Source organism: Mixophyes fleayi, chromosome 5, assembly GCF_038048845.1.
Source record: "Mixophyes fleayi isolate aMixFle1 chromosome 5, aMixFle1.hap1, whole genome shotgun sequence".
NCBI classification, from domain to species: Eukaryota; Metazoa; Chordata; class Amphibia; order Anura; family Limnodynastidae; genus Mixophyes; species Mixophyes fleayi.
The window spans coordinates 164,897,968-164,920,891 of record NC_134406.1 but is presented as its reverse complement, the minus strand read 5'-3'; the positions used below and the strand labels follow the sequence as shown (position 1 = coordinate 164,920,891).

Below are 22,924 nucleotides of genomic sequence, written 5' to 3'. Positions count from 1 at the left end.
GAAGTGAAAATGGGGATTAATGAACTGGCTGGAGGGGGGGCTTATGAATTGGATAGGGGGGCATATCAATTGGATGGGGGGTGTTAATGAAATTGCTAGAGGGAGGTGATTAATGAAGTGAAAATGGGGAGGTAATGAACTGGCTAGAGGGGGGGTTAATGAATTGGATAGGGGAGATTAATGAAAAAGCAATGGGGAGGTAATGAACTGGCTACGGGGGAGGGGGTTAGTGAATTGGATAGGGGGGGTCATAAACTGTCTGGTGCGGGTTGATAATAATGACAGGGGGGATGAATTGGTGGGGGGGTGATGAAATAGCTTGTAGAGGGCAGGATTTCTGTATTGTGTGGCGGTGATGTGGATGCTGACTGTGGTTTCAGCGGTCACTAGAATGCTAAATACTAGATAGACAGGGCTGGTAGATGTTACTATAGGAGTGTAAATAATTTTCATATATTTTATTGTCTGTCTGTACTAGGGGGTTGTTTTGTATCATTCAGGGTTTGTTAAAATTTTGCACAATAATACAATTTTTGCAATATTTTTTGCAATTTTTTTTAAATACAGGACTCCCAAGTTTCCAGAAGCCAACGGACAACACTCCAAGAACATGCAAAAGAGAACACCAGGTAGTCTACACTGCAAGATGAGGTAAGAGAGGAAGTGCATAATGAAGTGTGTTTAATGTATTAATGTTTTACAATTTTATTTACAGATATATATCTATATATATAAAAAAATTATTTACACACACACTGGGGGGGGGGGGGGGGGGAACTAGTGTAGTAGCCTGGGGCGGCTGTGACCCTTAATCAGGCCTTGTTTCTACTTGTAAAAATGTGTCTAATTTTCCAACTTGCACATAACAAAGAGCACACCCACAGCACACCTTCATTGTGGAGTTTGAAACTGCCCCATAAATGCACTCAGGGTTCTATGCATCAAGCTTAATTGACACTTAAAACATGCGTAAACGCAGAATGTTTGCTATGCATTAACTGCCTAACGGAGGAGATTTCACAGAAATATCATCTGCTTAGGCATATATCTTACAGCATCACAGTCCCCATAGATTACTATGGGGACTGTAATGTTCTGCAATGCATCAAGCTTTGATAAGCTTTGCATTGCATAGACAGGTAGCACCATCTCAGGATGGCGTTACCATTACCTATGGGATGCTGCTGAAGCCTCTTCGGCACTGCAGAATCTGATAGAGTGTTAGTGCTAAAGTGCCGGTAAGCTGGAAAATTAGATCGCAGGAGAGAGATCACTTCGCCGGGGCTCCCAGTGTAGCCCCGGCATGATGCATTCAAGTGGCGCATAAATATGCATTACTGCGATGCATATTTACTTGCAGTACATCTAATTGATGCATAGACCCTTCAGTGTAGCTTTTGCATGTCCAACTGGGTATGTACATGGTAGAAAAGGTAAAATGACACTCAAAATACACCCTTGTATCACTTTAGGAAATTAATTTAAACTTTTCCATATTTTGTAATCTAAAAGTGCTCCACAGTTTAGCCCCAATGTCTTAAATTAATCATGAGAATGAGGAAACTTCAGGACTGTCTGTATTATATTTGTAATTACATATTTGAATGATTTTTTTAGACCTGCAAATGTTCTTTTTTGTGTTAAGAGCACCAGGAAGGTGCGAAAGGTGTCCCGTTGCAGACGTAGACCAAGGCATGTTTCTACCACCTCAGAGGACATGTAAAAATTCATTCCGTTTACAGGGAGAAAGATGCTCTACGGCCCCCTGCTAAACAAGGAAAGCCCCTCTAAACGCACCTTCTCTACACCCTTCAATCCTATGTAAATAATCACATCCTAGAAAACAAAACCCTTAGTTTATGCTCAGCAATGAATGCCCCAATCTGCGCAGCTCCTTCTACCAAAAGATTGACGCATGTGGATACCACCATCTTGGATTCCGTTAGACTTGTTTTCGCCCTCATTGATCTATAAAATTATTTATGCTCCTATGTATAGTTTGAAATGATTTTCAGGGTTAGCAGCTAGAGTCAGTATTACATAAAAGACATTGTAACCAACATCCACTCCTGGAGCCAGCTCCCTGCACATTGTAAAGTCGTTACTTATCTGCCCTGCAGAATATAAATACTATAGGGGGAAAAATCTATGTGATGTTGAATACTTTTGTGTCAAAAAGACAGACGTATTATAAGAGTGATACCTTTATTGACTAACCAAAATAAATTTTTATATTTGCTAGCTTTTAGAGCACAGAGGCCCCTTCATCAGGTAAGTATACAAATGAATGAGAAAGGGCACAACATTTAAGAGATGTTACATCAAGCAATTTGTACAGGGGGGGGGATACATCATTAAGATAAGTTAAAGTAATAAAACGGAGGTTTTCGTTATGGATGAAAGAGTGAAAGTCCTAGGAGTTCAGAGATCTGGAGTCACTCTGCTGTGTGGTGTGAAGTGTGTCTATGTAGTGGGTCATAAATCCAGGGTTTATTTGAGTCCTTGAGTCAATGATTGGAATGTTCTTAACAGCTTGAATTCCCAGATTTTTCTTTCCATGTAATTTTTAAAAAACCTTTCAGTATTAAGACTTTTAAATCTGTCATACTGTGTTCTGATCCAGAGAAGGGGGAAGAAGGGGAAAAAGGTAGATATAATATATATTATATTAACTCATCACTCTGGATAATGTTCGCCATGGCAACTGAGCATTGATTAGCTGTCATAGCAATAAAAAATGTTAAAGCATGGGTGGACCAATCAGATTGTCAGAGAAAAGTTAAGTAACATTTAGTATATTATCTCACTTAACTCTACCCAAGAAGGGGAAATGTAAGGTATTCTCAGCACAGGCAAATGGTTTCAGGTCAGCTCCTGTGTAATTCCTTCTACCGCTACAACCTTTATTTCTATACATATGAATTATAGCTGCAGATCCTACCTGGGCGTTTGGCATCTGCACTGCACAGTCCAAGCCCAGGAAGACTCAGGCACATAGTAAACCTCAACCTACTGGCACTGCTGCAATCATGGAAGAGACAACTTTTAAATATTAGAAACTAGTGTCAATTGTAACTGGGGAATAATAAGTAAAAGTATTTTATTTTCACTCCCATGATTTTATTTTACCTACATTCCTTTAGAGCAGATACATTTTTTTGTAGACCCCAGATCCCAACTTTGGCAAGTTGGCATCCGGGGGTGGTGGGTGTGTGGGGGCAGAACCCCTAAATTTACATCATCAATTAGAGCCTATAACGGCAGGGGGGGGGGGGCACGATGATGTGTGAATCTTGTCATAAGTCCTGCCCCCAGCACTTAAATAAACGCAGTGGGCAGTATGCGTGAGGTTGTCCTGCTCTCCTGGGAGGACTCCCAGAAATTCGGGAGTCTCCCGGACATTCCAGGAGTATAGGCAACTATGACATTTATGCGTTTGGGATCTACTCAGCAAATCACATTGTTGGTGTACTGGCCAAACTGATAAATGCAGCACTAGTTTCTGCTTCTCAAGAAGCAGAAAGCATTGTGTGCGCAAACTAGGACATGAAGGGAATCACTGATGATGGTGTGGATCATCACAAACGAAAACAATTTTTTTTTTTTTATGTCTTGTAATGTTATGTGCTTGCCTTGTGTGCTGAACTTAGTGAGTAAAAATGGCTGCATTTGTAGAGGCGCATGTGTTGAGATGATTGGTTTCTACCTGGATAAATAATGTAACTATTCAACAGAGAATGCAGCTGTTTGAGCATGCGGACGCAAAAATTCGATCAGCCAGATAATTACTTATATTTACAAAAATGCTACTTTGGATAATAGATTTAATTAAATCACATTGTTCAATGGTTAATTAGTTCAAGTTTATACGCAAAAGTAATGTAAGTTTAATTGAGAGAGCATTTTTTTTACTATAATGTATTATGTAATGTGTTATTGTTGCTGTTTGTGCATTGCAGACTACTGTAAATTGCATGTACGGCGCTGTTGACCTTTTGTGGCGCCTTATAAATAAAAGATAATAATAATAGAGCACGCTGCCATTGGCCATACCAAAAACAAAGCAACACTTTCATGGGTGTTGTGCCAGAGTATTTGCTTTGTTGAACAAAGCAATAGCACTATCTTTTCTTGTTGTTGCTCTCTTCCCCTTCACATAACCTGCATCACACTTACATCAGAGTAGGTTGTTTTGTAAACTTGCTTTGTTTTTTTGTGAGCAGTAATTGAAATCTAGGCTTTTGGCAATTGTTTGCAGGTATCCCCACAGTGCCAGCTCTTATGTCAGCCCAGCAGCTCCTGTGAGACTGCATAGGGAAAACTGACCAAACTGCTTTACTTGGCATGAGCAGAAGAGAATGGGAGTCTGTGACAGAACACAACACAGCCTGACGTGCATAGTGTAGAAACAACAGTTGTCTCTATTTGGGAACTAGATTACACTGATAGCAGGTTATTTTTTCCTAAGATGCTGTTTCCAAAATAATGTTTTTTTTTCAATAATGGAATTCTAAATTATATACATTGCCTAATATAAATTGTCTTATTATTAAGTGTATTCATTTTTCCAGCTGCTCTGGCATTGCTCCTTGTAAATACAAAGCAGGTTGGCAAAAACATTAGTTTCATGGAAATGGATGGCAGTACCCAGAAATAACAATTCTAACAAGTTCTTTATGTGAGGATAATCTCATTTATAGATAGCCTTAGCCAATTTTGTTTCTGGTTGCATTCCACAATAGAGCATACATTTAAATAAACCACAATAATGCTAGTGGGTGGAAACTCTTTATTGATTACATAGGAAACGCAAGCTTTTACCACCCTGAGGTCTTTAGTGCATGAATGGGAGCTGTACTTATTGACCTTCTCATAATGACAACATCTGGAATAATTTGCTGCCGAGTTGCTCTAAGGACTACACTGCGGAGTGGCTGCTTCATATATCCAAGACACGCCTTCAGAAAGATTCCTTTAAATCAAAATGCGTTGGGCGCCAGTTGGTGATTCTGAAAGTTCCTTCCTACCTGTGGATTCCTTCTGGCTTCTTCTTTCCCAGTGAGAACCACCCCAGGTCTCCTGTGCTCTTTGTGTTTTCTGGTAGGAGGCCACTTTACATATTTTAAGATTTATTACAATGTCTTCACAGTGATAAAATTTTGAAAGTGCATTGAAACACTTTTTTATCGTTTTACAAATAAATATATAAAAAACCTATTACTCTAGGTAACTTTCCTCTTCCCTTACTATATGTAAAAGGAATCCATCTGTTAAGAAGAATTGTGTGAAACAACGGATAATCGTACACGTGTTGTAATCATCGAGAGCAAGGTTATATGCGTCAAACAAGTTGTAATATACTATGTTGTTAAAAGAAGATTTAATTATATGGAGCAGAACTGGTCATTGGACTACATTGTTATTTGTTCAGTTTAATTTAATTTTATTGTTTGAACAGGGAGGGGGTATTCAATTGTTAGCGTTAACGAAAAAAAATGAGCGCTCAAAAAATATTACCGTTTATACGGTAATATTGCGCTAGAAAAGCGTTAATACGGTGGTTTACTTGCGGAATTTCAGCTCACCGCTCAGGGAGCTGCGAGCTGCAATTCCGCGAGTAATTACCGTACTAACACTAAGATTTTTTGAGCGCTCGTTTGAGAGCGTTAACGCTGACAATTGAATACCCCCCGGAAAGTGCTAATTTTTTATCCCTCTTTACATTTTGTTATTAGTGTAGTGGCATGTTAAGATAATTGAACTGCTTGTTGAAGTATAATTAAATTTTTGTTTAGTATTTTTATTTCAAATGTATTACTCATACTTACCTACTTTCTTCAGCTCTCTTCCGGTAGCCAGCCAGTGAAGGTGGGCGTGAGGGGGCGGGGCGGCCAAAATCGCGTCATTTCGGCCCCGCCCCCTGTGATGTTATGACGCAAACCGCGGGGCCAAATGCCGCGATTCACGGCGTTTGGGATCTAATTCTGCCCACTTCACTAGGAAGTGGGCAGAATTCGGGAGATTGCCACACTCACCCGGGAGTCCAGGAGACTCTCGCAAAATGCGGGAGTCTCCCGGACATTCCGGGAGAGTTGGCAAGTATGGTATTACTTAGCTTAATTGAATAGATGTTTTACTTGCCCATTGATAGAACAAGAAATGAAAAATGTACATATTTTAAGATTGGTAGCAAGTAACGATCATCTCTTTCACCATATGTAGGAATTACTTATAATATTGCTGTGGCCACTCTCTCTCTCTCTCTCTCTCTCTCTCTATATATATATATATCTATATATATATATATATATATATATATATGCACATATATATATACACACACACACATATTTTGTAGGGTAGTTAATGTATAGAAAGGCCAGGACAATACAGTAATCTCATGTTCCTGTCACTATTAGGACAGCGTCTACGGATATGTCTCATGAAGTAAGATGGCAGAGACATGAAATATGTTTTGAGGTAAAGGTCAGAGCTAATAGACAAAGAGCTGCTGCCACCATCTGGTAGTGAAGAAACTTATTTCAGTAGCTGTCACCAATCTCCTCTACCCTGCACTGTGCTCTAGAACACAAACACACAACCTGTGGGTCAGAACTCCAAGGGGCGTATTCAATTGTTAGCGGTAACGCTGATAAACGAGCGCTCAAAAAATCTTACCGTTAATACGGTATTTACTCGCGGAATTTCAGCTCGCAGCCCCCTGAGCGGCGAGCTGAAATTTCGCGAGTAAACTACCGTATTAACGCTTTTCGCACGCAATATTACCGTATAAACGGTAATATTTTTTGAGCGCTCGTTTATCAGCGTTACCGCTAACAATTGAATACGCCCCCAAGAGTCTGTTTTTGAGTTCCACTGATTATAAATCTTGCAATATATTTTATTCAAACCCAACTCTTCCCAGAACAATGGCATCCTGACAGTAGGGATCGGTTAAACACCACTAGTCTCCAGAACATAGGTGAAATGATGTTTCACATCTAAAAACAAGTGTGTTAATGAAATGGAATCCTATTGCAAACTTAATGCAGGCCATTTATCTATGTAAACTTGCTGGTTCTGCAAGCTGCTCAATAATGGTCTTGGTGATCAATTTAAATATTTTACCCTCACAGCATTGATAACAGGCCATTAAAGTGGAGCTGAACACAACAAATGAACGCATTTATTTTTAAAGTATAGAGTTCCCATTTCCTAACAATCTTTTATGGAAAATTAAATAAAACAGTTATGGGAAGTGGAAATTTAGAAGTGGTGGTATGAAAAATATAAGTGAATGGAATTTGATAGTTTTACAATCAAAGCAGAAGGAGAGTTGGTGGTATGCCATACTGCTGTTTACCAGTCCACTTCGACCATTGTTTAGACCCTATTCTGTCCTCTGTGATTTGAGCAAATATTGGCTCAAAATTCTTATTTTTACCTCCCTGGCAGTAAATACAAGTAAACTGGATATTATGACTTCACAATGAAAAGTGCTTTAATACGAGATGGTGGACAAATTGGTTGTTAGTATGACAAAAAATGTGTTTTGTGGCAGTGAGTGTGTTTTTACAAATACACTGGTTGATAGCACAATGGATTGCTTGTGTATATCTACACTATCTATACTATATCTACGCCATTTACTATCTACAGATAGTTAATGGCTCTCATGGCAAGTGCAGAAACTAATGAGAAAGTTAAATAAAAAATAAGGAAATCAGGCAATGCTGCTGATCGGTTCAGACATCTAGCAAATAGAGAACATTTGTGAAGATACTCAATCAGCACCACAAATTGCCTTGGCTTTGAACCAGTGTGTCTACATGGTTCACCTAGCATACTTCAAGGAATATGTTGCAGGTGGCAAGGGGGCGTGGTGACCCTTGGAGCAGCAAAACTCCATAAATCTCGTTTTTGCACTACTCTACATAAAGAGGGGCACTGGTGCTCCTACTTCATGCATCTAAGTCTAGACACACATGGGCAAATCAAAGCACACCTTGGGACCAAAGCTGATTTTGTGCTGCACATTGGACATTTCGAACTTTATAAATGCCCTCCTCAGTGTTCACAGAAGTGATGGATAGTCAGGGGCCAGGCCACTAATCGTCAACTCCCAAATTGCGTCCATAAGTAGCAGAGGTAATATAAACGCCTTTTAAACTGCTAAATGCTTGAGACATTTGTTGATACTTGCCGATTGGCTTCCTTACATTTCCTGACTATGATTTACCTGATTCTCCAGTAAGCACAGATTATTTTCATGAATTTAAATTTCAGAATTGGTTGAATCAATTCTCCTATCTCTAGTTGTAGGATGCTATTATTAACAATCATATTCAAGTGTTCAGCAAACCTCATGCGAATCAACTGTCCCATCTCTAGTTATAGGATGCTGCTGTCATTGCCAAATCTGCTCAGATCAGACGCCGCACTAAAAAGCTGATTGCTGTATATAATGTTGGCTTGGAAACACGTGGCAGACTGAAAACAGCAGGTGTTCCAGCTGAAGAGGGTGGCACATGACTGAATGTGGATGCAACAAACAGAGAATATGCTACAAAAAGTAAGCAGGCAAGGGAGATGTCCCATTGACAATTCTAATGAAAAAGTGAAATATGGTGCCACCTATTGGCCATAACACAATATGACCAAGGTAATATTTTACTTACGCATCTTGTCATAATGAGAAATATAATTATAATGTATGCAATCTTATACTTCAGAAAAAATTGTATTGTAGAGGTGTAAACTATTGTTTTAATCAGTTTATATTTAGCTGTATACTTATGCTGGGGTAGCTGAGTGATACTCGCTTGGAGAGGTGAGGGTTAACTCACCGTTCGCCAAGCTAGTCTCAGGTGATCTGCACATGCGTGACCTGACTAGCCGGGTCATTGATGCGTAATAGAACTGAATTAGGTTTTCCGTTGCACTTTGTAAAAAAAATAATTAATAATAAATATAGTAAAAAATAGATTAAAATTTAAAAAAAATATATATAACAACTATTCCTCAATTAAAAAAATGCTTTATTCAAAGAATACAAATATTTTCTTTCATTTCCCTCTATTGTAGCCATCCACAGATGAAAATAACAGAAGTAGGATTGCGGATGTACTTTTATTGCTGCAGGCTTCCCTATCCTTTGAATGGGGAAGCTTTCAATGGCAAGACTTGGTGAATCTTGGTGAATTTTTTAATTGGGGAATAGTTTTTTTACATTTTTAATTTTTTTTTTATCTATTTTTTACTATTTTTATTATTAATTTATTTTTTTACATTGGCAATAGCACTTGTATCTTACCACCAGTGTCTACTGCCGGCAACACCATTCCTATTGCCGGCAGAGAACCCTTGGTGTATAGAGAAAAAACAGATATAGGGCTTTTCGCCCTACAATAAATAGATCCCTATGTTTAATATTGACTGACATCATTTTACGGGGCAAACTTACACTCTATAATACCATAAATAAAGAATACAAACTTTTATGCTGAGCCTTGACCTTTTAAAATGTGTTGTGATAGATTTGTGCTTTATTTTTTTGCTGACTGTCGGTCTCACCCCTTAACATTCATCATCATCATCATCAACATTTATATAGCGCCAGCAAATTTCGTAGCGCTTTGTGATTGGGAACAAACAGTATTAAAACAATACTGTGTAATACATACAAATATAGAGATAAGAGGGCCCTGCTTGCAATCTTACAATCTATAGGACAATGGGAGTTTGATACACAAGGGCACGTGCTACATCATAGTGCATATTTTTTCATCTAGAATGCAAAGGTGAAAAGTTTTTAGTGGGCTGTATGCACACAACCATGTTGGTCAGATGGTTGTTATACTGTGTTAGCTGTGTAGAGGGTGGTAATAGGGTAACCTAGGGCAGTGGCGGATCCAGGGAAGGGGGGGGGCAATTGGGGCGATCGCCCTCACTACCAGGGGCTTGCTGCCGACAGCTGCACACTGTGCACAGTCCGTTCAGCAGTGACAGTATGCTTCCCGGCTGCTCTGATTGTGTTTTAAACACAATCAGAGCAGCGGGACAGCACACTTTCACTGCTGAACGGACCTGCACATACTGTGCAGCCGCCGGCAGCCTTAGAACACAGAAAGGGGGCGGGGCCTAAATCGCCCCCCCCTAAAATCGCCCCGGGTAGGGCAAATGTCTGGGTCCGCCCCTGACCTAGGGAGATTAAGAGGGTAGTTGAGGAAAATTATAAGCTTGTCTGAAGAGGTGGGTTTTCAGAAAACTCTTGAAGGTTTGAATACTAGAGGAAAGCCAAGGGAGGGAATTCCACAAAGTGGATGCAGCACGAAAAAGTCCTGTAACCGAGAATGGAAGGATATGATGAGAGTGAAAGAAATTCAGATCTTGTGCAGAACGAAGTTGTCGTGTTGGGAGATATTTTGAGACAAGTGAGGAAATGTATGTTGGTGCAATTTTGTTGACTGGCTTGTAAGTTAGTAGAAGAATTTTATATTATTATTATTATTATTATTATCCTTTATTTGTTTGGCGCCACAAGGGTTCTGCAGCACCGTACACTGTACAAAACAGTAGACTATACAGGGTAAGACATTACTGAACAATAAACAATAAATACCCAACTTCAGAGGCTCCAGGCAGGCTAATGCAGTAAGGACGGAGCAGAAGAACAGGTATGGATACAGGAGGGAAGAGGGCCCTGCTCAAGTGAGCTTACATCCTAAGGGAGGGTAAACAATACTCAGGCACAAAGGGAGTCAGTTGATGCATATGGGAGGGAGAAGGGGCCGGGAGGAGAGAGGGGAATATGGGTTAGGTGGAAGGATGGTAGGCTTTAAGGAAGAGGTGAGTTTTAAGTGCTCGTTTGAAGGAGCTTAGATTGGGAGAGAGACGGATGGAGCGAGGGAGGTTGTTCCAGTGAAGGGGGGCTGCACGGGAGAAGTCCTGGATTCTGGAGTGGGAAGAGGTGACCAGGGTGGAGGAGAGGCGACGGTCATTGGCCGAGCGCAGGGAGCGGGCAGGAGTGTGAATGGAGAGGAGGTTAGAGATATAGGGGGGAGTGGACTGGGAAAGAGCCTTGAACGTGGTGGTCAGGAGTTTGAAAAGGATTCTGTAGGGGATGGGGAGCCAGTGAAGGGCAAAGCAGAGGGGGGATGCGGAGAAGGAGCGGCGAGAGAGGAAGATGAGTCTTGCAGCCGCATTGAGAATAGAGCGGAGGGGGGCAAGGTGGCAGAGGGGTAGCCCAGAGAGGAGGCGGTTGCAATAATCGAGGCGGGAGATAATGAGTGCGTGGATGATGATTTTGGTGGCATCCTGAGAGAGGAAGGGCCGGATGCGGGCAACATTGCGAAGCTGGAAGCGACAGGCTTGGGCGAGGGATTGAATGTGGGGTGCAAAAGAGAGAGGAGTCGAAGGTAACGCCCAGGCAGCGAAGTTGGGTGACAGAAGAGATGGTGGTGCTGTTGACGGTGATAAAGAGGTCGTGGTGGGAGGGGAGCCTGGGGGGAGGAAAGACAATGAGTTCAGTTTTAGAGATGTTAATTTTGAGAAAGCGGGAGGACATCCAGGAGAAGATGGCAGAGAGGCAGTCGGATACACGAGAGAGGAGGATGGGGGAGAGATCAGGCGAGGAGGTGTAGAGTTGGATGTCATCGGCATAAAGGTGATACTGAAGACCGAAGGAGGAGATGAGAGCACCAAGGGAGGAGGTATAGAGTGAAAAGAGTAGAGGGCCGAGAACAGAGCCCTGAGGGACTCCGACAGGAAGAGGGGAGGGGGTGGAGGAGGAGCCAGACGTGGATACAGAGAAGGAGCGGTTAGCGAGGTATGAGGTGAACCAGGCGAGGACAGACCCAGATAAGCCAAGAGAGAGGAGCGTTTGTAGCAGGAGGGGGTGGTCTACGGTGTCAAAGGCCGCAGAAAGGTCGAGGAGGATGAGTAGGGAGAAGGGACCCTTGGATTTGGCTAAAAGTAGATCATTGGTAACTTTGGCCAGGGCAGTTTCGGTGGAGTGCAGGGGGCGAAAACCAGATTGGAGAGGGTCAAGGAGGGAATAGTCCGAGAGGTGTCTGGTGAGGCGGCTGCAGACAATCCTCTCAAGTAGTTTAGAGGCAAAGGGGAGAAGTAAGATAGGGCGATAGTTAGCAGGAGAGTTGGGGTCAAGATTGGGTTTTTTGAGGATGGGAGAGATGAGAGCGTGTTTAAATGAGGAGGGGACTACGCCAGAGGAGAGTGATAGGTTGAAGAGGTGGGCAAGGTAAGAGCAGGCAGTGGGAGAGAGCAAGCGGAGGAGGCGAGAGGGGATATGATCGAGAGGACAGGTAGAGGGTGGAGAGGATAGAATAAGTGAGCGAACTTCTTCACCTGAAGTGGGGCAGAAGGAGCACCAGAGTTGGTTGTTGGGGGGAGGTGAGGGGAAAAGGGAGGATGGAGGGGGATGGGAGGAGGAGATGTTCAGTCTATAGGCCTCGATTTTGGAAGAGAAAAATGTGGCGAAGTCAGAAGCTGAGAGGGAAGTCGGGATAGGAGGGGGGGGTGGAGAGAGGAGGGAGTTGAAGGTGGCAAAGAGGCGGCGGGGGTTGGAGGACTGAGAAGAGATGAGGGACCTAAAGAAGGATTGTTTAGCAAGGGAGAGAGCAGAGCAGAATGAGGTGAGGATAAATTTAAAGTGAAGGAAGTTGGCCAGGGAGCGAGATTTCCTCCAGAGGCATTCAGCAGTGCGAGAGCACTTCTGAAGGAAGCGGGTGAGTTTGGAGTGCCAGGGTTGGGAAATGAGGCGTCGCTGGCGGACAGATGAGGCCGGGGCGACAGCATCCAGGGCAGTAATGAGGGAGAGGTTGTAGAGAGAGGACGCCTGGCCAGGGCAGGCCAGGGAGGAAAGAGGTGAAAGGAGAGTATCGAGAGAGGAGGAGAATAAGGCGGGGTCAATGGCGTCAAGGTTGCACCTAGTGAAGGTAGATTTTGGCGAGGTGGGAGCCTGGGAGGAGGACAGAGTAAAGGAGAGGAGATGGTGGTCGGAGAGTGGGAAGGGAGAGTTGGAGAATTCAGAAAGTTCGCAGAGATGAGAGAAGATGAGGTCCAGGGAGTGACCAAGACAGTGGGTGGGGGAAGAGGTCCACTGAGTGAGGCCTAGAGAGGTGGAAAGGGAGAGAAGTTTGATGGTGGCGGGGTCAGAGCAGTTGTCAGTGGGGATGTTAAAGTCACCAAGAATGATGGAGGGAAGGTCGGAGGAAAGGTGGTGAGGGAGCCAGGCAGCGAAGTTGTCAAGGAAACGGGAGGTGGGGCCAGGGGGACGGTAGATGACAGAGACGCGGAGGTGGATGGGGGAGAAGAGACGGATGGAGTGTACTTCAAATGAGGAGAAAGAGAGTGAAGGTATAGTGGGAATGACCCGAAAGGTGCAGGTAGGGGATAGGAGGAGGCCCACTCCGCCTCCTGGACGTTCGTCAGGTCTGGTGGAGTGGGTGAAGGAGAGACCCCCGTAGGAGAGAGCAGCAGGTGAGACGGTGTCAGAAGAGGAGAGCCAGGTTTCAGTGATGGCGAGGAGGTTAAGAGAGTTGGAGATGAAGAGGTCATGGATGGAGGGGAGTTTGTTTCGGATGGACCTGGCGTTCCAGAGGGCACATGAGAAGGGGAGGGAGGGAAGAGGGGAGATGTGGATAAGATTATCAGGGTTGATGGAGCGAGGGGGGGGGAGGTGAGAGATGGGACAATGAGAGGTGGAACCATGAAAGTGGCGAGGAGAGTGGATGGGTATAGGAGCTGAGCGGGGCGGCATGGTGGGAGACAGGGGGGCAGGGAGCAACACAGGGGAGCAGGGAGCGACACAGGAGAGAGGAGGGGACAGAGTGAGGGGGGAGAGGTGAGGTGCACTCAGAAGAGGAGGCTAATGTACAGGTACTATGAAGCGCAGTGGATGGGGAACAATGACAATAGAACAGTGGATGGGGAACAATAACAATAATAATAAATGACAGATTAAAGCAATAAGGTACAGCAATAGTGGGGAATGAGAAGGCAGAGCAAACGGATAATCAGAGCAAACCAGTCATGTGCAGCTGAAAAACAGTGCAATAACAGTCAGAGAAGCAGACAATCAGGAGAGCAGAGTGATCACCAGTACATCCGGATCATGAGTGTCCACGGGAGCAGAATGTCCAGGATGGGTGCCCACGGGAGCAGGAGGACCGGGATGAGAGTCCACAGGAACAGGGGTCAGCGGTGGGTGGATCACAGTGGAGCACCAGGCAGGAGAAGATCCAAAGCAGGGAGGAGGTCCAAAGAGATCCACAGAGTCCAGAGCAGGCGGGAAAAGGTCCAGATCAGGGAGCGGCACGTGGAATTCCATCGGAGTCAGGCAGGGCTGGAGGAGCGGGAAACGGAGTCCGAACCAGGAGGCATCAGGCGACAGGAGGCTGGCTGAGGAGACCGGGCCAGGGAGGCATCAGGCGTCAGGAGGCTGGCTGAGGGGACCGGAGCAGGAGGCATCAGGAGACAGAGGCAGGAGGTGATGGCGGCGTGGATTGGATTTGTTTAACAGGCTACCAATGTACAGACTGACAGAGTGGCTCAGCAGAGGAAGAACAATTTGCAAGGAAAATCAATCTAACTGCTGCATGCAAAATAGATTATAGGGGTTTGAGACTGATTTTGGGAAGACCAGTAAAGAGGGAATTACAATAGTTGATGTGGGAGATGATAAGTGCATGAATTACAGTTTTTGCAGTGTCTTGTGTGAGATATGTGCGTATTTTGGAAATGTTTTTTAGATGTATGTAACATGATTTAGATGTAGAGTCAATATGGGGAACAAAGGATAGTTGTGAGATAATGCCTGTGGTTTGTTTAATAAATCTTATATTTCATGGTACGTTGCTGTATGTGCTTGCCATGTCCTGAGAAGTTATACACATGACCTTTCTTATGACATGGTGTCCAATAACTGTATCTGGTAGCCAGGGCAGTGCTGGCATTTCCAGCGCCTCTCTTCCCGGCAATTTGTGCATGCTCAGTGAAACATTGAAAATATAGCTGTGACTTTTTAATATTTTACGCCACAACATGAGAGAGAACTGGTGATGTGAATAGCAAAGTCTAAAGTATATCTCCCAACAGTCCCTATTTGGGTGGAACTTTCCTGTTTTGCGGAACCTGGACAGGGTGCGGTTTTGGCAGATCATGGAAGGGGCTTAATGTCTTTTTGAAATGTTGGGACTTTCTAAACGACCTCTTTAAATAGGAGAATTCCTAGCAGAATATTTGTGGTACAATAAAGTTACAACAGACAGATTAAAGTTAATTACATGTAACTGATTATTGCCTTGATGGGAAATGGTTGATAGGCAATGCAAGCTCATATGAGCTTGTGTTTTCTCCTTCCTGTTCCTGTATTATTCTTCCTGGTGTTTAGATGTGTTACAGACAAGTCATACTGTTAAAGGTATTCTGTGTTTGCTAAATACAGATTTAGTTCTTATTCCCCATGTGTGTCCATCTGTCCTTATTTATAAAGAAATTGAACTTACAGAACAGTAGTCTTAAAGTCACATGCTTATCACTGGCAGAATCTATAACATAAATGTCAAACACTGACCTGCTGCACTGACAGACAGGACCTCTGTTGTTTAAATGCTATTGCTAAGCAGTTGCTGCCATCCATCTATGTGTGGTATGGCCAATGTACTCTTCCTTACATTAGAATATGAATTATCTCAGAGTAGCCATCTCCAGGTGGCTACTTTGTGTTGTTTAATGGCCATCACCAAGCGGTGGGACACATAATACATTATATATAATTTATCCCACAGTTTAGTGATGGAAATTAAGGAACACAAATCCAGGAGTTACAGTTTTTGAGTCAAGGTTTGTATACATCTTGTATATGTTCCTCAAAATGTCAGTGAAGAAAATGTAAAGCACAACTAACCATATTTAAGTTGCCACAAGTAATATAATCCAGTAAAGGCCACAAAGTAGAGTACAGCACCCACTATGGTTTTCCACTCTGATGGTGACCCTTGCTTCATCTCTGTATAGGACTTGTTGAAGGTGATACGATACACTGCAGGAGAAGATATATACAGTCATAAAGCATGCATCAATGATTCTGCATACTACATCATTGTCTCAGATTTAACAAGAGTAACAAATGACAGCTTCTGAAACACATGCACTGATAAGTTTAAAATGATTCAATAGACTAAGAAAGATATAAGTGCAACCATAAACATTGTTTTTAGCCATATTGTATGTTCATAACTAAAGCTGCTAATACCCAGATATTCTAATGACCAGTTTGGCCACTTTAGAATAAATTGGCCACAAATTGCTGTACGTGCGAGAATTGATCAGATATTATTGAGGATTGCAGAAAATGCAGTCAGATGATAAGCACGCCATAGGATCCAAACAGCACATCTCTATTATTTGGCTGCACATACGTGTGACCAACATAGACATAGATTCGGATAGTGCTATCCTTTGGTCAAGCAACAATATCTGTCCGTGTTTGGGTATATTATTTCTCAAAATGTTTTTATATATATTACCATAAATTGCATTTAAGTGTTGAAATGACTTACTTTTCTGGTGTTATTAATTAAATTTGTTTTGTTAAATCAACCATTTGTACACAGTAGTTACTTGCCCTTCTCATAACCTTGATGCTTTGTTCAGTCAGATTAGCTTTACAGAGTAAAACTGAAAAGATATGAAGCTGTGCTTAGCAATCACCTATTCCAGAGTTTCTGGTGCTCATCTGATGAATCGCCTATGTCACGGGTACAAGAATGTCAGTAACCGCTTTTCCACAACTATCAGCTATATTTGAATTAATCTAAATCTCTGTACACTACTGTAGATGTATACTATGTGTGTTTGGTGGAAGGGACATCACTGCCATCCACTTGCCATTCAGGAAGTGCTGAATGACAGGAAATACCTGGCAGCCATCTTCAGTTCTCAGTATATACCACACAGTAAAGACATATTTTCACAGCTCTCCAGCCTCTGCTTTTGATTTAAACTCAGACAGTTCTACATGGTGTCAGAAGGTTGGCTGCGATGGCACAAGGTCTCGACGCACAGCGGTGAGAATGAGCGGCCTGGGGGGACCAATGCCCCCTGTCCCCCAGGCCAGCCCGCCCCTGTTTTTCACAACGCCATCACGGACGCATGGCTCATATTGAAGAAGGAATGTTGTGTATACTGCTGTGTTTGACTCTCAGACAAATAAATAAAAGGTACAGGCATACACCCTGCTCAATTTAGCTGGTGCTGAAGCTGTAGATAACTCTGACATGTTTGTCTATTCAGAGGAGGAGGATTAGGAGGGTCCAGACACACTAATAAAAAAATTTGATGAGATATGGTTAACAGTGAAAAATTTCATAATGGACAGACATGCATCTAACACTACTGTGCAGAGACCCTCTGAAAGCATCCAGTCATATGCTGCCAGATTGAAACTATTAGCAAAGAAATGTGAATATGATGACTTATCAAGTGAGCTTATCAAGGACAGAATTATGTGTGGGACTTATGATGATGTCACTCGTACGCATCTCCTGTGGGAGAAGCCACTGACACTGGACACTGCTATACACATATGCATATTACATGAGCAGTCCCGCAAAAGTGCAAATTGAGTTGAAATAAGAGTCTGATATATGTGACCTCCGGTAACACGAGCTGCACAAACACGCTGTGTGAATTGCGGCGGTCGCCATTCCTATGAATGTCACAAATGTCCTGCTTTTCATAAACGCTGCAATGCCTGTGGTAAACAAAATCACGTTGCTCGCTGGTGCAGGTCCAAGCCCAAAACTGATGACAGGCAACACTACAGTGCACATTCCAGCAGCCCGCCGCATCGAGTCCATACAGTAGATACACCGCCAGAAAACAATCCTGACACCGGTCTTCACTGTGAGAGTGTTGACCTCAGGGCTGAAAAAGGTGAAATATTTACTACCATGGTTGATAAGGAGACAAATAACACCATCAAAATGAAAATTGACACTGGCACCAAATGCATTGTCATGTCACATGAAATCCTCCAGTGCATAAACCCCAGGACACTTATTGACTGTTCTCACACAGTGAATCCGAATGCTTACAGTGGCCAGATAATCAAGACTGTAGGTATGGCCACGTTTCAGTCCACAGGTGTCCCGCTGCAATTTCATATTGTGGATAGTAATGGCAAACCTTTGCTAGGTCTGCCGGACAGTATAAAACTGGGGTTAATAACATTAAGTGCTAATGTGCATGTGCCGCAACAGGATATTCCAGAATTGAGACTTTGCTGATCTGTTCAATTGCGAGACCATTGGAATACTCTGTGTCACATATCACATGTGTCTTGATAAGACTGTTCTTCCTAGTGAGTGCTCCCAGAAGGGTGCCTTTGGCCATGAAAAATAAAGTGATAGCGGAAATAATTCATATAACAACATTAGGTGTGATTGCTCCAGTGGTAGAAGCCACCCCGTGGGTGTTGGCCATGGTTGCTGCAGTTAAAATGGATGGTTCAATACGCATCTGCATTGAACATGTGCATCTGAATAAAGCTCTGATTAGAATGCATCACCCCCTCAGGACCTGGGAGCAAGTCATTGCCAACATGCCAAATGCAAAGATATTCACCACTCTGGATGCCAAGTGCGGGTACTGGCAGATCACATTGGACAAGGAGTCATCCTTACTCACTACATTTATGACACCTCTGGGCAGACATGCATTCCTCCGAATGCCCTATGGCATCTTTAGTGGCAGTGAAGTGTTCCAACGCAGCATGGAACACCTCTTTGAGAGACACCCTTGTGAAATCATCATTCATGACATACTCGTGTGGGGTCGCACCATGGAGGAACATGACATGTGCCTCCGCAAAGTCCGCCACAGGATTTGTGAAATCAACATGCGGTTAAACCCTGACACGTGTCGTTTCAGAGTTACTGAGTTCTTATATGTTGGTCACCTTCTAACCTCAGAGGGTGTCAAGCTGGATCCAGCCAAGACACGGGCCATCCAGCAGATGCCCAACCCCACAGACTAGCTGAGTTTGCAGCGATTTCTAGGTATGACAAATTACCTTTCAAAATTTCTGCCTCACTACAGTGACGTTACAGCTCCGCTCCGCCAGTTTTTACACAATGACATTGAATGGTGTTGTTTGGACTGTCATGCTGATGCTATTGCTCTCCTTAAGGTTATGATCACTTCTAGCCCAGTGCTCCAGTTCTTTGATGTACATGTTCTTGTGGTCATCTCTGCTGATGCCACCCAGCATGGTCTTGGTGCTGTCTGTTTGCAGCGCAACAAACCAATCAGTTTTGCGTCCAGAGCCCTTACAGACACTGAGTCATGATACTCTCAGATTGAAAAGGAACTGCTTGCCCTTGACTTTGCCTGTCCAAAGTTCCATGAGTTCATCTATGGACGTTCAGTGGTGGTTGAAACAGATCACCAACCACTGATCACTATTCTCCGCAAACGTATTGTGAAGATACCGGATTTAATGTAAGTCTCTGTGCCGCACAGCTGGCCTACCCGCTACCGATATCAAGGTTCAAAATCATCCAGGCAAATATCCAAAATAATATAAATAAGTTTATTTAACAAAATGGTAGCACCAAATAGCAATAAACATATTTAAATAATAACTTGCAGCAAATAACACTACAGTCTGGCATAGACAACGTACCAGGTATAAAGCACCTCACCAGTATCCTTGTCACTTTCAGGGACTGCTGTCTATCCATCCAAGCTTCTCCCCCTCTCTCCTTTGAGGCTACTAGTAAGGCAGTGGTCCTGAGTCACTGTCACTCCACTTTTGGCAGACACACAACTCCCTAAGACCTGGAGAGGTAGATCAGGGCCAAGTCAGTACTCCAGGGTCCGATTGTCCCTTTCCTGTCAGGGGCAGAGATCTTGATCTCAATGCCAGACTGACTTCAGCTATCACTCAGTAGTGAATGCCAATTTACTGTCCTCTGGAGCTCTCTTTTAAGCCCAAAAATGACCTCCGCATCAATTTCAGGACCTGCCTTATTGGTCCTTTTCTGTGTTTACCTTTTCACAGGAAAACATACAGACAAAGGGGTAGCAGATGAGTCACTCTTGATATAATTAAGGATAGGTATTGTTCGGTGGCTATACAGCAGAGTTTGTTTAAACAGGAGAGATCACAATCCAGACACATTACATTTCAATACATAATGCAGTCCTCTGTAATTAAACATAGAGCTCTGTCTGTGGACCTTTTCCCTATCTTAATATATGAGACCCCCTGGTGTGATGTACATTCATACAGGACTGGTGGGCAGTAATCCTTTTGCCTAGGCTGAAACAATGGACTAGTCTGCAAGATAAGAAAAACATGCTGGCAGACATTTTAGCTACTTTCAAATAGAATATATACAAGTTTAAATATGAATGACAAATATGGGAAACCAGAGGGCTAGAAAAGTATATGTTTTTATAGTCCACAGTTTGTGAGAAACGAGGTGCAGACTGGTTGAGGTGATATTAATACCTCGTTTCACCACACCTACAGTCAGGTCCATAAATATTGGGACATCAACACAATTCTCATATTTTGGGCTCTATACACCACCACAATGGATTTCAAATGAAACAAACAAAATGTGCTTTAACTGCAGACTTTCAGCTTTAATTTGAGGGAATTTACATCCAAATCAGGTGAACGGTGTAGGAATTACAACGGTTTCTATATGTGCCTCCCACTTTATAAGGGACCAAAAGTAATGGGACAAACTAAACAATCCTACATCAAACTATCAGTTTTTAAGACGATGCGTTTCATCCCTGGTGATGCTCTGCCAGGCCTCTAATGCAAATGTCTTCAGTTCCTGCTTGTTCTTGGGGCATTTTCCCTTCAGTTTTGTCTTCATCAAGTGAAATGCAGCTCAAATCGGATTCAGGTCAGGTGATTGACATGGCCATTGCATAACATTCCACTTGTTAGCCTTAAAAAACTCTTTGGTTGCTTTGGCAGTATGCTTCGGGTCTTTGTCCATCTGCTCTGTGAAGCGCCGTCCAATGAGTTCTGAAGCATTTGACTGAATATGAGCAGATAATATTGCCCCAAACACTTCAGAATTCATTCTACTGCTTTTGTCAGCAGTCACATCATCAATAAATACAAGGGAACCAGTTCCATTGGCAGCCATACATGCCCACGCCATGACACTACCACCACCGTGCTTCTCTGATGAGGTGGTATGTTTTGGATCATGAGCAGTCCCTTTCCTTCTCCATACTCTTCTCTTCCCATCACTCTGGTACAAGTTGATCTTTGTCTCATCTGTCCATAGGATGTTGTATCAGAACTGTAATGGCTTTTTTAGATGTTGTTTGCCAAACTCTAATCTGGTCTTCCTGATTTTGTGGCTCACAAATGGTTTACATCTTGTGATGAACCCTCTATATTCACTTTTGTGTAGTCTTCTCTTGATTGTTGACTTTGACACATATACACCTACCTTCTGGAGAGTGTTCTTGATTTGGCCAACTGTTGTGAAGGAGTTTTTCTTCACCAGGGAAAAAGTTCTTCTGTCATCCACCGCAGTTGTTTTCTGTGGTCTTCCTTTTGGTGTTCCTGAGCTCTCCGGTGCGTTCTTTCTTTTTAAGAATGTTCTAAACAGTTGATTTGGCCATGCCTAATGTTTTTGCTATTTCTCTGATGAGTTTGTTTTGATTTTTCAGCCTAATGATGGCTTGCTTCACTGATAGTAACAGCTCTTTGGATCTCATATTGAGAGTTGACAGCAACAGATTCCAAATGCAAATGTCACACCTAGAATCAACTCCAGACCTTTTACCTGCTTAATTGATGATGAAATAATGAGGGAATAGCCCACACATGTCCATGAAATAGCTTTGGAGTCAATTGTCCCCATACTTTTGAAACCTTAAAAAGTGGGTGGCACATATAGAAACTGTTGTAATACCTGCACCGTTCACCTGATTTGGATGTAAATACCCTCAAATTAAAGCTGAAAGTCTGCAGTTAAAGCACATATTGTTAGTTTCATTTCAAATCTATTGTGGTGGTGTATAGAGCCCAAAATATGAGAATTGTGTCGATGTCCCAATATTTATGGACCTGACTGTATACACACTGCTTCTGCACATATCCAACGGTTCATGCTCAAGCTCCAAAGGTACCATCTCAATGCCGTGTACAAGTGTGGTAAGGACCTCCACATAGCTGATGCTTTATCTGTCACGGTTCTTATGAGGAGACTTGGTAGATGCAGCGAATCCTAGAGGTTCGTACAGTTTAGCACTACTCCAGCAGGGCGGGGAGTCTAATGAGGAGACGGTGTTCACCAGGAACCGTCGCAAAGCGGTATGGGCTTAGCCGCGTCTACCTCGCAGGTCGCGGTCCCTACTAAGAGCACTGTACGGAAGCCCTTGGGAAGGCTACAGGAAATAGTACCGTAGGAAGAGAGGTCAATGTTGTAAGTAATGGCAGCGTAGATGCCGGAGATAGTCGTAAGCTCTCCAGGCCACTATGTGGCAGATGAGGGGAGGAGATGAGCGTCAGCTCTGCAGACAAAAGTAAAGAAGATTTCCGGAGATGAGCATTAGCTCTGCAGACCACTGTGTGGCAGAAGAAGTAGATTCTGGAAGGTTAGGGTCAGCTCTGCAGACCACTATGTGGTGTAGATTTCAGGAGAGTGAGCGTCAGCTCTGCAGACAAAAGTAGAGTAGATTTCCGAAGACGAGCATTAGCTCTGCAGGCCACTGTGTGGCAGATGAAGTAGATTCAGAAAGGTGAGCGTCAGCTCTGCAGACCACTATGTGGTGTAGATTTCAGGAGAGTGAGCGTCAGCTCTGCAGAAAAATGTAGAGCAGATTTCCGAGGATGAGTGTTAGCTCTGCAGGCCACTGT

The 22,924-nt window shown here is 43.2% G+C and overlaps 1 protein-coding gene across 1 annotated transcript in view; it reads right to left on the bottom strand.

Moving 5' to 3' along the window:
- The window catches only part of LOC142157760 (cytochrome c oxidase subunit 4 isoform 1, mitochondrial-like), a 67,937-nt gene that overhangs the window by 16,362 nt on the left and 28,651 nt on the right, over positions 1–22,924 (bottom strand). Inside the window, exon 4 of the mRNA XM_075211311.1 lies at positions 15,929–16,063. Within this exon, the coding sequence (XP_075067412.1) occupies positions 15,929–16,063 (135 nt within the window). The remainder of the gene's footprint in view (positions 1–15,928; positions 16,064–22,924) is intronic.